The sequence below is a fragment of the Oncorhynchus nerka genome, linkage group LG23, assembly GCF_034236695.1.
Source record: "Oncorhynchus nerka isolate Pitt River linkage group LG23, Oner_Uvic_2.0, whole genome shotgun sequence".
In the NCBI taxonomy this organism is placed as follows: domain Eukaryota; kingdom Metazoa; phylum Chordata; class Actinopteri; order Salmoniformes; family Salmonidae; genus Oncorhynchus; species Oncorhynchus nerka.
In genome coordinates, this window is record NC_088418.1 from 24,625,150 (window position 1) to 24,639,711 (window position 14,562).

At 42.5% G+C, this 14,562-nt stretch overlaps 4 protein-coding genes across 7 annotated transcripts; 3 read left to right on the plus strand and 1 right to left on the minus strand.

Annotated features, from left to right (window-relative positions):
* Nucleotides 1–371: 371 nt before the first annotated feature.
* LOC115106564 (ubiquinol-cytochrome-c reductase complex assembly factor 4) lies at nt 372–1,845 on the plus strand. The gene is made up of 2 exons (XM_029629425.2): nt 372–563; nt 971–1,845. Exons 1-2 carry the CDS (start codon nt 475–477, stop codon nt 1,296–1,298), a joined length of 417 nt encoding a protein of 138 aa, XP_029485285.2. The 5' UTR covers nt 372–474; the 3' UTR covers nt 1,299–1,845.
* A 1,885-nt stretch (nt 1,846–3,730) lies between these two features.
* On the minus strand, nt 3,731–6,158 carry h3f3d (H3 histone, family 3D). Its single transcript, XM_029629423.2, has 4 exons — nt 6,082–6,158; nt 4,822–4,963; nt 4,570–4,723; nt 3,731–4,182 (listed from the first exon to the last, which is right to left on the minus strand). Exons 2-4 carry the CDS (start codon nt 4,947–4,949, stop codon nt 4,054–4,056), a joined length of 411 nt encoding a protein of 136 aa, XP_029485283.1. The 5' UTR covers nt 4,950–4,963; nt 6,082–6,158; the 3' UTR covers nt 3,731–4,053.
* A 102-nt stretch (nt 6,159–6,260) lies between these two features.
* Nucleotides 6,261–9,183, plus strand: lg23h8orf33 (linkage group 23 C8orf33 homolog). Its single transcript, XM_029629418.2, has 6 exons — nt 6,261–6,589; nt 7,247–7,360; nt 7,470–7,978; nt 8,068–8,158; nt 8,321–8,467; nt 8,767–9,183. Exons 2-6 carry the CDS (start codon nt 7,333–7,335, stop codon nt 8,988–8,990), a joined length of 999 nt encoding a protein of 332 aa, XP_029485278.2. The 5' UTR covers nt 6,261–6,589; nt 7,247–7,332; the 3' UTR covers nt 8,991–9,183.
* A 379-nt stretch (nt 9,184–9,562) lies between these two features.
* Nucleotides 9,563–14,432, plus strand: anks3 (ankyrin repeat and sterile alpha motif domain containing 3). Of its 4 annotated transcripts, none has more exons than XM_029629416.2 (16): nt 9,563–9,665; nt 9,983–10,197; nt 10,285–10,483; nt 10,628–10,749; nt 10,842–10,923; nt 11,053–11,170; nt 11,299–11,454; nt 11,604–11,729; nt 11,891–12,006; nt 12,116–12,283; nt 12,411–12,535; nt 12,714–12,855; nt 12,956–13,226; nt 13,348–13,419; nt 13,527–13,630; nt 13,749–14,432. In XM_029629416.2, exons 2-15 carry the CDS (start codon nt 10,025–10,027, stop codon nt 13,607–13,609), a joined length of 1,953 nt encoding a protein of 650 aa, XP_029485276.1. In that variant the 5' UTR covers nt 9,563–9,665; nt 9,983–10,024; the 3' UTR covers nt 13,610–13,630; nt 13,749–14,432. The 4 variants fall into 4 exon arrangements, with proteins under 4 accessions (XP_029485276.1, XP_029485275.1, XP_029485277.1 ...); XM_029629415.2 differs by having other exon boundaries at nt 13,527–13,618; XM_029629417.2 differs by having other exon boundaries at nt 12,116–12,250; nt 13,527–13,618.
* Nucleotides 14,433–14,562: the final 130 nt, after the last annotated feature.

The window sequence follows — 14,562 nt, forward strand, 5'->3', positions numbered from 1 at the left end:
ATTGTCCAACATTTTATGCAAGCACAGTTTATTGCATTTGTGATCTTTAGCATTTAGGATTATAGTATACAATTCAAGGCCTCTTCGCTCTTTCTCTCCTAGACAACGGCTTTTATTTTATTTTTTATTTTGCAAAGGGTAAAGTCTACAAAACGCAGTTCACTCAATTCAATTCAATTCAAGGGCTTTATTGGCATGGGAAACATGTGTTAACATTGCCAATGCAAGTGAGGTAGACAACATACAAAGTGAATATATAAAGTGAAAAACAACAAACTCTCACTCCATCTTCGCCCACTGCCGGTTACTGGGCTTTCCTGTTATCACCATATTTGGTCGTGAGTGGAAACGTCAGCCGGATGCATCACATTTATACATCCGGTGAAATATCTTGCTCGTTGTTATATGTGTAACGAAATGTTACATGACCTGCTTCGAATTGAGGATTTTGCCATGACATGACCATTCTACAAAATGTCGAGAATAGGACGTGTTTTGTCTAGTTCGTCACAATATTCTCTGTGTCGTAGGATTGTGATTGATGGTATCAAGACAAAGCTGAGGTATGTACAATATGAGAAATATAGCCAGATAGCTATTTATGTTCACTTTAATGGACAGTGAGTGGTTCAATGACAATGAGTCAAAACTGACAGAGGCAAGCTAGCAAAGTAGTACACATTTGGTTCAGGTTTTAAAATCATCACTCGCATGAGTGTTCCCAATGTACTGTCATTGGTTATTTGACCTTCCGATTTGACTTGGGAGCTCTATTGGAGCTTCCGGCACCTCATATTTGATCAGTTAGGCGTGATTTACGCATTAGTTAACAGGGATTGCTAGTTAGCTACATTTCCTGCGTCAGTACTATTGTATTGAATTCAATTTCTTGATATTTTGTAACAGTTGTCACTGGCTTTTTAAGTGTTTTTGTAGATTCTAAAAAGTTTGCTTTCCTTTTTCTTTTGAGATTGAACCATATACGGACCCTCTGCTTGACCTCCCATTGCCTGGCTAAGTCAAAGAAACCAGCAGATGAGGATGACGAGGAGTTTAGTCAACCCATCAAGTTCTCTAGCAGTAAAGCCAGTCACAAGACTTGGAATGTAGACCAGTCCCTGGGAAGCAAGTATCAGCGGCCGTGGTGGAAAGTCCTCCCCATCAGTCTCTTAGGGGTGAGCTTCTTGCTGTGGTGCGCACTGAGGGGCGAGACGGTTATTGATGAACAGCTTGAGAAGAATCTCTATGAACAGTTACCTGGCTTACTCTCAGATGAAGAACAAAGCAAATCTAGATAATATTGTGCAATTTAAAAAAATGTATAATTTAAGACTATTAATTTGAGCTAGATTAGGCCTTGTCTATGGCATGCACAATTGGTGTATGCTTCCAGGCCGATGAGCAATGTTCATAAGATGTATTGTAATGTTCTGGCTATTGTCCACCTGTGTCCATAAGTGCAGAGGCTCAATAGTTATGGTCCAAAATCCAATTGTCATTACATTGTTCATCAAGATTAGACTATCTATGATGAACATTTGGTTGTCAGAATGGTGTGAAGGTAACATTGATGCAGTATATACTTGACATACAATGGCAGGTGCCATTACCAAGCCTCTGCAGAATGACATGTACACTAAGCAAATCTGAGTGAAATTAACCAAGTTGTTACATTGAATGATGTTTTGCAGATGCAGAAATGTAATTGTAGTATATGTATTTGAAGAAATGCCTTTAGTAGAGCCACTTGTTTTAACATCTGGTTTTTAAATGTTCTTTAACTGAGCATGTTTGCTTTGTATAAGTAATTTTGCTTGAATTAAAATGGCCTCAATTTAGTCCTAATTACCAGTTTAGGTATACATTTCCATCCAATTGGCGACAGGTTTGTGCAACTATTCTATCATCTCAATTTTCCCCACCAGAGGGGTTTCCAAAATGATTTGAGTAAAATGCTGTGTGGTGTGGCGCACAAAGCATTTTGGCGTTCAAGCTTCCACATACCAAAAGGTTTAGGGGGATCCATCACATTTTCAACTGATTGTTTTGTCAAACATGCTCACTCTGGTTTTTGCGCATGCTCGCCAATAATGGAAAGTGTTGGCTATGGACAGGGTTGGGATTACAAAAACGGCAACTAAATCCGTTACATTACCAGCAAAAATATTGTACTCAGATTACTTTTGAAAAACTAGATTCGAGAACTACTTTTCAATTCAAAGGATGTTTGCAAAAAATACTTTTCTCAATTAAATTTAAATCAGCATCGAAAAAGCACATTTTAATTGGTTGCACCTTAGCGAGTCAGACACTAGTGTCTTCGGTTCGCGGGAAAAGAGCAGGAATATGCATTTGTAGGCTACAGCCTGTTATGTATATTTGTTCCATATGACAAACCGGGGCATAGGTTTTACGTTTAATGAATTTACTTCAGCTAGAAAACTCCATGTTTAGCCATGCAAGGCATTCCTTAACCATCTGCCTACCGCATAGCCTGGCTGGGTAACGTAGTCTTAACACACAGCCCAGGGTATGTCTTCCGATGGTGCGACTGCTGCGGGCATCCAAAGATTATCCAACTGCAATAAACGCTTGGCGGTAAGGATGACAAGTGTAGTCTAAGGCGATACCGATATCACTTGATCTACTTAGCACACTGCATTAGCTATTTGCGCCATATGGATTGTGGTAGCGGTTCACAAATATAAATGTCTTTAAACCCAATGTTTGAATTCGATCACTGAACTGCCTCTAATACCAGTGACAAGAGCGCTCTTGAAACAGCTGAACAGTGCGGATCCCAGCATATTGAATGAGGATTTTATAGCTCAAATTCATGCAGATAAATTCCGTAGGGCAAACGGACACATGCTCAAACACATTTGATACTACAATTACATTTCTTTATAATGCCCCGAGCTTAGTTGGGACTCCATGAGAACTTAAGCTTGTTTGAATGTTTATCAACATTGAAATGTAAACGACTCCTGTATAGCCTCAACGTGGTTAAAACAATGTTGATATCATGGATGGTCAGTCCTTGTGTCCATAGCTGTTTAATGAGCCTGGTTACATTTCTAGGGCTATCCGTTTTCTACCGAAGAGGCGGGGCGTCCATTTTGTATCTGCCCTTTATACAGCTGCATATTTAAAAAATGTCGCCAACAAAAAGGCATGCATTTGCTATAGGCATAATGTAACATGGCATTAATTTTCACATGTGTAGAGCACTTAATTTGCCTTTAACCTAAATGCTATTCGACGTAGTACTTACGTAGCATATCGCATGAGGTTTACAGCAACGTGGTTTAACTTCATGCTTAAACGAGTTCAACGCATTTGTCGCAAGTCGTTGGCCCAACGGAATGAATTGAAAGCAAATTAACCCGTTCGGTTCAAGATTCAGTCTTCACGGCAAGTTCCGTATTAGCATGTTTTACTTTCGGTTTGGTACACCAGATGAAAGTATTTCTGGTTATGGAAAATAGCGATTCTTTACACGTCAAAACAGAAATTGGGTGAATTTCGAATTTCAGCAACCAGGAAATTGCTGAGTGATTACATTTTATAAACAAAGATCACACCATGTCAAAGAAATTGTAAATGTGCAACTCTACAGAATTAACGTTACAACGCCTGGTCAATGTCTACTACCCCTCACTCAAGGTATACCAAGAAAGTACACTGTCAGCCCAGAATGTCCATAAAGGAGGGGGTAATAAACCAAACATGAGGTAGTGGAAAGTTTATTTACAATAAATGGCCAAAATGAGATTAAAACAGTTCTACTCCACATGACTCATGCACATTACAAGATGACCTGAAGGTATCAACCATTTCTAAAATACACTTTCAAAACCTGAGAGGTTAGGAATGTTTGGCAAGACACTTGCTACTTCTGTACTATAAATCACAAGCCTTTATCCTACCAATGAGACATTACAAAATTAATTGAAACTAGTACATACTAATTCATAGTTCAGAGAAAACACAGCCCAACCATGCCCGCCCACCTAGTTACCCTCCAAAGAGAGAGTTCAAAAAGTGTTCATATTATGCACGCTCGCCTCGGATTCGCCTGGCCAGCTGAATGTCTTTGGGCATGATGGTGACCCTCTTGGCATGGATGGCACACAGGTTGGTGTCCTCAAACAGGCCAACAAGGTATGCTTCACTGGCTTCCTGTAATTGGAGAAAACAAGCATTTCTCAGAAAAGTAACAATTGCATCTTAATTTAAAGGGATACTTGGATTTTTTAATGTGCTCTTTAATTTCTGAGTCAGATTAATTTGTAGAGACTATTTTTATGTTGTTCCAGTATGAAGGAAGTTTTGCGAGCTAATGCTAACTAGCCTTGGTGCTATGACTGGAAGTCTATGGTACCTGCTAGCATGCTCCCGAAGTATCCCTTTTAGTGCAGCAGCAAACCATTACAACCAAGTCCACTCACGCTCACCACTTTGGTTGGTCCAACAACACTTTAACATGGGTAATTCTAAAATTAGCACCCATGTGACTAGACCCAACAAACTTAATCTGTTCCAATCCAAATCAAAAAGTTAACTTGCCTGCAGAGCGCCAATGGCTGCACTCTGGAAGCGGAGGTCAGTCTTGAAGTCCTGGGCAATTTCACGGACCAGACGCTGGAAGGGCAGCTTCCTGATCAGCAGCTCAGTGGATTTCTGGTACCTACGGATTTCTCTCAGAGCCACTGTACCCGGCCTACACAACACATTTAAAATAAGTATCTGCAGGCCAGTCAACATTTGCCCAGAAGTCCAACACTGCAGAAAATCGAGAAGGTCCAGGTGAAGTATTACCTGTATCTGTGAGGCTTCTTCACACCGCCAGTAGATGGTGCGCTTTTCCTTGCAGCCTTGGTGGCCAGCTGTTTCCTGGGCGCTTTTCCGCCAGTGGATTTACGGGCGGTCTGCTTAGTACGTGCCATGGCTTACTTGACTACTGAAAATACATAAAATTCAAATGTGTAAGGCACAAGGTGGCAATAGTATTAAAGTATGCGCAATATGATCCTTAGTCAAGGTTACTGAAGGCCAGAAAATTGACCCGTTGAGACATGGCTAGTGTGGGTGCACTAGATTATTGCAGTAAAAAGGTATCAATTGACATGCACCTAAAGTCAATACCGACAATGGACTAATATTAGCTTCATATACGGGCCTCATACTAACGCCGCCAAGCTAGCTACCGCAGCTAGTAGGAAACGGCAGCCATAATAGAAGAAAATAAAGCACCAAAATGACAAATCGAGATCGGCATTGTGTAGTTCCATAATAACGTTCTGTGGAAAATATAATTATACTCGTGTGGAATATGCGATAACTAGATATCCACTTGATAACTGGCAAGTCGGCTAGCCAGGAACAGGACATGGTTGAACACACTGGAAGCAGGGCGCCAACTATCTGAAGCAGTGGCGGGTCAATTGAAAATAACGTTAGCTATCCTAACTAGACATTTTACATAGCTAACTACCCACGGCGTGGTACTAAAACTACCATCAAAATCAGTAATTAACTACTCTTTACTAGATTGTTAAGGGCAAACCAAACTGAACGCTAGTTCAGAAATGTGCGCACCAACTACTGTTAATCTGCTATTCAAGCCACCATTACGCGGCTTGTAACCTACACGTTTCGTTCATCTTCAAAGATGCCAGGCAGCTGCCCATTTTGTAACATGGCGCCTACAACGAGGAATCATATTCCAATTGCCACACAATGGCCTTCAAGGCCTAGTTGAGGTAAATTACCGTACTCAGCGAAAATCGTAGAACACACAACACAATCAAAACGAGTCGCTTGTATGTCGCAAATCGTAAACATTAAAACACGTTATGCTTGGTAGGTACTGTAGTTAACTGTCGAGACAAACTAGTTCTGTTTCACAGTAACGTTAGCCAACGTTGGCTAGCTAACAACAAAACCTCGCTTGATGGTTTTGGATACCTACATAATATCAAAACGAACATTGACATAAAACGAACATTGACATGAACCACACACCGTATTAATTTAGATAAAATCACCAAAACAGATTTTCAAATGTTTTTCAAATACCGTCTTGAACCGCTTCGGTGACTGTTCGTTAAGGGGAAACCGCACATTCTATTTATACTTTTTTTGTCTGATTTGTAGACCTGCCCACAAACATCAGCAAAACGCTTTGTATTGGTCAAACCAAAATGACGCAGTCTTCTTTACTAATTGAATCACATTTCTAACAAGTTTATCCAAGCGAAGTGTGAGACTCGTTTAATGATAAACAACATACCGGTAAACAAATTAAACGTAACACTTTAGTTAATTCTCAATCTAGAAAGTGGCATCTGGCAACAACAAAAATATGAAAAGCGGAACCAAAAGTATTTGGAAACTTTGCCGGTTCGGAATAACGATGGACGTGTACACAATGCTTGATTACAGGCCCGGTTCATACATAGCCACAGTTAGGATTAGTCACACATGTATTTGATACAGCTCAGTGGTGCATGCATGTCGTTTCGAAGAAAGTCTGCCAAACATTTTTATTTGGTTGCTTGAAATAGCGTTGTGAATCTTTTCAAAGGTGAGCATAAAGGCCTTTTCTCACCATGTCCGTTAAAAAAAAATCAATACGACGCCATTCACACCAATTGTGAAATATCGTCCTGCTGCAATCCGGCCATTATTTATTCGAAACAGGTTTGATTTTTGCGTATTTTCGCTTTCCAAAAAAACATGTTGACCAATAGGAATTGTTTTCAGGGACACGTGATCTTTATCACAAAGGTAAACTTGTCTGACAGACTGATCGTGTTCGTGTCTCAGCACAGGGAAGTATATGATAAACAGCATGTAAACTTTTGCTTGTTTTATTTTTTTTAACCCCATCATCATTTGACAAACTGATTCTAGGTAACTGTAACATATGCAATTGTGTCTAGACATGGCAACGCAAGCACATTGAGGGAAGCGCAGGAAACTGCTTCCCAGCGAGCATTGCCTACACTCAGCAGCCGTAGCCAGGTAGACCTAGATAGACCTAGAGCTATAGGCTTAGCTTGGTGTTATATCATTAGCCTATATCGTAATAAACAACAATTCGTACAAAAAAACGCAACAGACTTGGTGAGAAAGGGCCTTAGGGGTGCAAAAACAATACTGATCATCCGCTAGTTACACTTTATGTCATGTTCAGCTATGTCATGATGCCATGTTCAGCTTTGGCATAATATTTCTGCAGCAATCTACATCTCATTTGAGAGAAACAGAAGCTATATGAGTGTCTTCAGAGTTTGTCACCTGGAAATAGCTGGTGCTGAGTGAATCATGACAGAGCATAAGACACTGGTCATAGGTAGGACACAAGTCATTACAATAAATTCCTTTACATTATTATGCATTGTAGGATGTTTTAATACTGTGTCTCTGCATGTGCTTGTATTTGTGTCAATGTTTTGGAGCAGATTTTGAGCCCCGGGTGAATGACACTGCCCAAGGTGAACAGAACCAACAAAGCAGAACAGAGAAACAACTCTGGGTACGCAGTGAAAACTCTTTCACTTTCAACTTCTTCCCTGATGGTGCACCAGCAGCACAGGGGGCAGAAACTGCCCTTTCAGATGTGAAACACCAGTTTGCAGGATTACAGACAAAAACATCCACCGCTTCTACAGAACAGGGTTCTGGTTTTGCATTCAACTTCCAAATCCCTGTTAGTATACCAGGGGAGATGGAGAAAGAAATTGGCACACCAGTACCCTCAGGGCCTGTAGCCCTGAAAGAGCCCAAAGAGGAAAAGCCTCAGGGCCAGAACGTTCAACAAGTAATTAAAGCACCTGAGCCAACCACATCTTCTAAAGCCAAGAAAAATAAGAAATCTGGTCATAAGAAAATTGCCAGCGAAGGACAGCAAAAACAGATGACAAACTTGACAGACACAGAAGGGACTCGTGGGGAGGATGGCACAATGCTGGTGAGTGATGGTGTTGTTTGAATTTAATATTTACATTTGATTCAGTGTGGCTGGTGTATATCAGTTCAACTTTTGGTTGTATTTTTCAGACTACAGAACAGCAGCTGAAAAGAGAGCTGGACTGGTGCATTGAGCAGCTGGAGTTTGGCATGGCTACTCTGAAGGCTACACCAAAACAGAGTGGGTGTAGTTTAGACTCTATAATCCAGTTGATCTCTGAAGTGTACGATAAACAGTATATTCAAATGTGAGATGTTCATAAAAACAGTGAAGAAGTAGATTGTTATGAGATGCATAAAAAGTTTGATGTGGGATTATATCTTGAGTCTTTGCTGTCTGTAGAGGAGGAGGCCTCTCGTGCCCTTAAGACGCTGCGCAGCTCCAAAGCCCCTCTGGCAAAGAAGAGGCAGGTGATGAGGGCCATGTCTGGGGACTACAGGAAGAAGATGGAGGAGGAGAAGCACAAGCAGTTCAAATTGATTCATGCTGGTGAGTGGAGCGAGAGAGAAAGTCAGATATTAGTACAAATCACATTTTATTGGTCACATACACATATTTCGCAGATGTTATTGCAGGTGTATTGAAATCCGTGTGTTCCTAGCAGTTCCTAACAGTGCAGTAATATCTAATATCTAACGATACAGCAAGACACATAGAAGTTCAAATTTAAACAGGCTTGAAGTGAAAAAAATAAACATGCAGCTTACACTAAAGTCAGACCAGAAATACTGCAAATGATGATAGATAGAAATATGTAGCAACTAAGTATTTATCTTTTTATATTGCAGCAATGACATCGGCTCAGGTCAAAGTAGTGGCAGACCCTGCTAAGAAGTCTATTTTCCACAGGAAAGCGGAAGGTAGAACAGAGACTCTACCCTTAAAATTAAATGCAAAGAGTCAACAAGATAATTTACAGGCACAGACTCCAAACACAAGTGTGCTGAACCAGGAGAACTCAACTTTTGTCTTCACTCCTGCTAATGAAGAGTTCTGCTTTAACTTCCTCTGATTTGCTCTGGGGAAGTATTTGCTCAAGAAATCAGTCTTACTCTATAGAGGAATACAAATGAAGCCATTTTTAAAGTTCTTTGCTTGAATGCTCTCCATCTGAATAATGGTTTCGGTTGATTATAATGCTATTGGTTGTGGTTTGATTAAGTATTGTAAACCTTTTGATTAATAAAATTGATTATTTGGGTAAATATCTGCATCACGCATGAATTCATTGAAGTTACATCAATCTACGACCATCTCTACATTTATTGAAACTGAAAGGTTAGCATTGTCCAGCAACAATGGTCTTGAGTTCAGGAGGGAGAACAACGTTACAAATGTGCCCATGGGGCAGCTTCAGTGTGTACATTTCATGCCATAGTTTCTCTTGCTACTTATTTAGTGTATCTCTATCAATCAAATACTGTATGACTGGGGTAAATATACTGTGAGGTTGAGGTTCAAAAAGTTTCCACAAAACCCTGACTGTTTCTGGAGCTAGGAATCATGGGAAATGAAGTTACCCACCCAAATGTTTACTTTAGGCATTAAGTTCTCAAAGAAAAATGACTACAACTACCAGGAATATTGACTGCACAACTTTGGGCAGTCACCCGAGCAAATGTAATTGTAACACAAGCAAACGAGAAGTCTTGAAGACTAGGCAACTGAAGAAAAACTCGTTTTTACGGTAAGTTTAAATGCTTAAACTATTGCTTAATATAACTGTTGTTTCTTCTGTCCAACAGCTCTGTTAGTTTTTTACTTTATGCGTGTGATTCTATATTAAAATGACTAGATAAGCTAGCTAACGTTAACGTAGCTAGTTAGCTGTTAGCACCATCCAAAAAGGGGCTACACATTTGCTTAGCCTGTTTTCTTAGCTAGCTACATGACAATGACAGAAGAGTAGGCTACAACACATATAGTATGAGACCAGGCCAAAGATTGCTCGCTAGAAAACATTCCTCCATGGCATCCTTTCTAAATTGGGTATCTTGTGTGCAGATTACAGCCGTGCAGTGGGAGCTTGCCTGGTCTGGGTTGAGAATGTCGGAGTTGAGCGACGAGGCGAGTGAATCGGAGCAGTTTGGTGTCAGTCTCTCCCTGTGGCTAGGGGACATTAACACTTTAGTACGACCTGAGGAATTGGATGTTCCCCTCGACCTCCACACCGCCTGCTCTATTGGCCAGTATGATGTGGTATCAGAGTGTATTAAAAAGTGAGTACCTCATCAATTGTGTTTGTGAGAGAGACTGGATGCTTCTCAACACTCATTGATAGTAATTTCCTGCTATGTCTTTTTTAGAGGGGAGGTGAATTTGGACAGCAAGAACATTGGTGGCTGGACTCCCCTGATGTATTCCTCATATATTGGGCATGACAACATTGCTAATCTTTTGCTGGAGGCTGGAGTGAACGTTAATGCCACCACTGGCAAAGGTCTGACACCCCTTATGCTGGCAGCGAGCTGTGGGAATGAAAGCATTGCATACTTCCTTATACAGGTCAGATTTACTTTTCTGAATCAACAATTGTTCAAATTTTCACCATAAATAAACTTTAGTTTAGGTTTAATTTTAGTGTAATGGGTGGTGGTGGTTTTATTGTACACTATGAAACAATTTCCTAATTGTTTTATCTCCCAAAAGCAAGGTGCTGAATTGGAGCTGAAGGACTCTCGAGGCTGGACAGCCCTGTACCACTGCACCAGCACTGGCCACCAGCAGATGGTCAAGTTCCTGTTGGATAGCAATGCCAATGTCAATGTGAGGTGAGTATTGTCAGTCAAATTAATACAACCACAACCATCTATGTCCCACTATTCAATCATGACGTGTGTAATGACACGTTTCTCACCTGCAGAGAGCCAGGGTCTGGCTTCACTCCGCTGATGGAGGCTGCTGCTTCTGGACATGAAATCATTGTACAATGCCTCCTTGACCATGTGAGTAGGTTTCCGTTTGCTAGTATTTACAGTACTGTCATTTTCATATGTTAGTCTCAAATACGTACCTGATGCAAATCTGTTGAAGGGGTACTAAACCTAGTTTGTATATGATAAATCTGGTCTCAGGGTGTCAAAGTAGATGAGCGGAATGCCAAAGGAGAGACCGCCCGTGCCCTCGCTATGATGTACGGCCACACAAAGATCGCCAGCCTCATTGACATGCGCTCTCCTAAAGCCAAAGCAGGTGCAGGGGAGGACTTGCATACTAAGAAGATTACTCTTTAAATCTGATACCTTTTTGTACCTCAACTTTTGGAACAATTGTGGTGGAGCAGTATAGGTTCTCATTGCACCTACATTTGTCCCCCACAGGACACTTTGAGGACCTGAGCTCGTCGGAGGACTCTGACAGCAGTGCTCCCCCCAGACTGAGTCGCTTGAGTCGCAGCCGAGCCAAGGGCCCCAGCATCCACGATGGGCCTCAAGCCATCGCCAAATTCAGAGTGGGTGGCCCCAGCAAACACTCAGGTAGCGTTCTTTAGGTTACTTCTCTATTACAGCTGTATCTATTCCACAGAAGAAGTTGAAATGGTTCTGCTGAATCCAATTACTGCTCTGCTGCTAGATACTGTCCTGTTGGACCTTGTTTGATATAGCTATTATTCACATTCCTATAGAGCCAGCTGTTGCGCCCCCGGGATACATTGCATTCCGTGATGTCGGGGAGCAGAGTGAGGGCATGTGTTTCCGTGACGTCACCTCGCCTATCAACGAGCTGGATGGTCAGAGCAACAGCAGCAGAGGTATGGCTACATAGTTAAGCACACTTAACTGTTCACTTATTTGTCACTAGATCGTCCTAGAACAGCAGCAACTTTACACGTTTCCTCTACACAGAAATACCAGTCTACACTTCTACCCATTCCTCCATGTTGCTAATCCAGCTGCTGTGATTCCACTATAGATGAGAGCCCCTTCTTTGATAACGACATGCCCACCATGAGGAGCAGCAGTAGCAGCAGCGAGGGACTTCCCCGCGTGATCGGACTTAGCCGGGAGGGCTCGCTGGAGAGTAACGAGGTAACCACACACGGCACGGTGACTGCACATTGACGCATTCACATACCACAATGGTGATTCCATTGAGCCCTTTTGTCCTCCATTCACAATGTACCTTTGTCCTTTTTAGGACTCGGATCAGGCTAAAAAGAGCTGCTCCCGCCGCGCAAACAAGGGTCATCACGGTAAAGGCAAGGGTCGCCATGGTAGCAGCAGTGAAACGGTGCAGCCCGGTGGCCCAGGGAACTGTGGGATGCGCTCGCCTGTAGGTGGTCGTCCCAACTATGCAGGTCCCAAGGCACGTGTCAGTGTTGTTGGATCACTATACATTCATGAATATTTCATGCTGTTCAGTGAGTTCTGTTGTGTTTTCCCTCGAGCAGTGTCTGATCTATACCTGACCTTTGACCCCTGCCCTCTTGTAGGATCTGGCTGAGTTCCTGGAGCAGATTGGCTTTTCCAAGTACCTCCCCCTGTTGGAGGAACAGGACATTGACCTAAGGATATTCCTCACCCTCACAGAGAATGACCTTAAGGAAGTGGGAATCACGTAAGTCGCCGTGGTCTCTCACGTACCTAGCTTTGGCTCCGAAGCTCTCACTCGTAGTGTCTGTGACATATCCACATTCTATCGGCTACTGACTTTCTGTCCATCTCAGACCTACTCTAGGCACTATAGAATATCGCACGTCTCTCCATTCTGATTTACTTAGTTTTCCCCACTGCAGGCTTTTTGGACCCAAGCGCAAGATGACCTCAGCGATTGCACGTTGGCACAGTAGTGCCCGGCCACCTAGTGATGCTCTGGAGCAGGCCTACGCTGACCAGCTGGAGGCTGAGATGCAGGAGATGGCCATTCAGCTACATAAGGTGTCTACACGATAAAGAAGCAAAAACTAAACAAAACATTATTTCTAAACCACTTCATCGCTCCTCTCCTCCCCCAACCCCTCTTTCTTCTCTGGTGTAGCGGTGTGAAGAGGTGGAGGGCCTGCAGGGCCAGATGTCTCAGGAGAAAGAATTGCGCACAGTGATGGAGGGATGCCTGATGGAGTACAAGATGGCCTGGAGGAAGGTGCACACAGAGCTGGTAGACAACCACAGGCTGGCCCAGGACATGAATGCCGTGCTAGAAAAGGCCCGCGCCTGCCGCTGCGAGCTCCTGTCTCGCCTCAGTGCCGACGGCAACGCCAGTCCTTACCACGGCGACGGAAAACTGAAAGGCGATACTGATGGAAAAGGTGGGTGGCCGTGAGCTGCATTGTTGGATGACGGGTCATTTGCATGGGCACAAAACCAAATATCCTTCTGCCACTCCTTTGGAAAGCAACTTATTATTTCTCTTCTCGTTCTTTCCCTCAGGTGGAGAAGGCTTGAAGTCCACCAGTATCTCGGAGTTAATGACAACACTGGATTCGTATGAAGAGGAGCTAGGTAGGACAAACTATCGCAGGTTTTCAAATCTATCCAGTGCTTGGATGCTAACCATTGTTATGAGAGCTACTGTTGTCTGAGTGTGTCTGGTTGTTTGATCCTGCCAGGGGAGACCCTCCAGGCTGTCCTGCAGAACCTGAGAAGACTGAGTGTCCCAGAGAAGGTCACAGACAGCTGGGAACAGCCTTAGGCAGTACTGGTGAGTGTCTGGGTGGGTATAGACGTTAGGTGCTAAAGCAAACCAACATGAATGGCTAACCATTCTTTAGGTAGCTAGGACCCAATCAACATGAGTAAGAAATTCTGGGTCTCAATTCTGTCTTCAAAAGGCTTCCTGAAAATGCTGACGGAGGGTGAACATGCCACCCTGAACACACTCAATGGAGTGGGCCAGACCAGCTGGCCTGACTGGATACAGTGGGATGAGGACCAGTGTTCCCAGGCGCTCCCGAATGGGACAGGGGTTGTGGCCTCTAGCCTGGCCAAAGATGGAAGAGGCCATTGGCAGCTACTGCAGGGATATGACAAACGGGCAAGGGCAGCTGTCCCTCACATGCCTGTGCTGGCGATGGTGGACTGCTTCAGTTGAATTAGGAGGTGCAGTCGGGGGAAAGCTGATAAACCAGCAAGGCTGTAGATCCTATACTATATGTATGAGACACATGCATGCTGTGATCAATGATGCAGCCAAACAAAATAAAGATCACTCATGTTTCTAACTAACCTGATCTTTAACATGAAGAGAATAAATGTACATGAATTGATCATTTTAGATTTTTATTTTTAAATATGTTTTGTTGCATGTTAGTGTCGTCCTGCTGAATGTAACCTCCCTTGTTAATCTTTCACCACACCTGTGTTACTGTCTTCTATAATGTTTAACTGTGTTTTGTGGGATGTTTTATTTTTTTCAAACTTTCCATTTTATTGTTCATGTTCATATGTTAAGTATGACTTCAGTGAATGTAGTGTGTAATCAAAAGCGCAATAAATATTGTCGTGACAGTCTAAAACCTGTGCATTATTAGGTTAACTTTCCAGGCAATTTTATCTTAATGGTAATTTCTCAACATAGTATACCAGTCTTACTTTCATTATTAATTACATGTTTAATTAAGGTGTAAGCACAATTTAGTCTGTCTA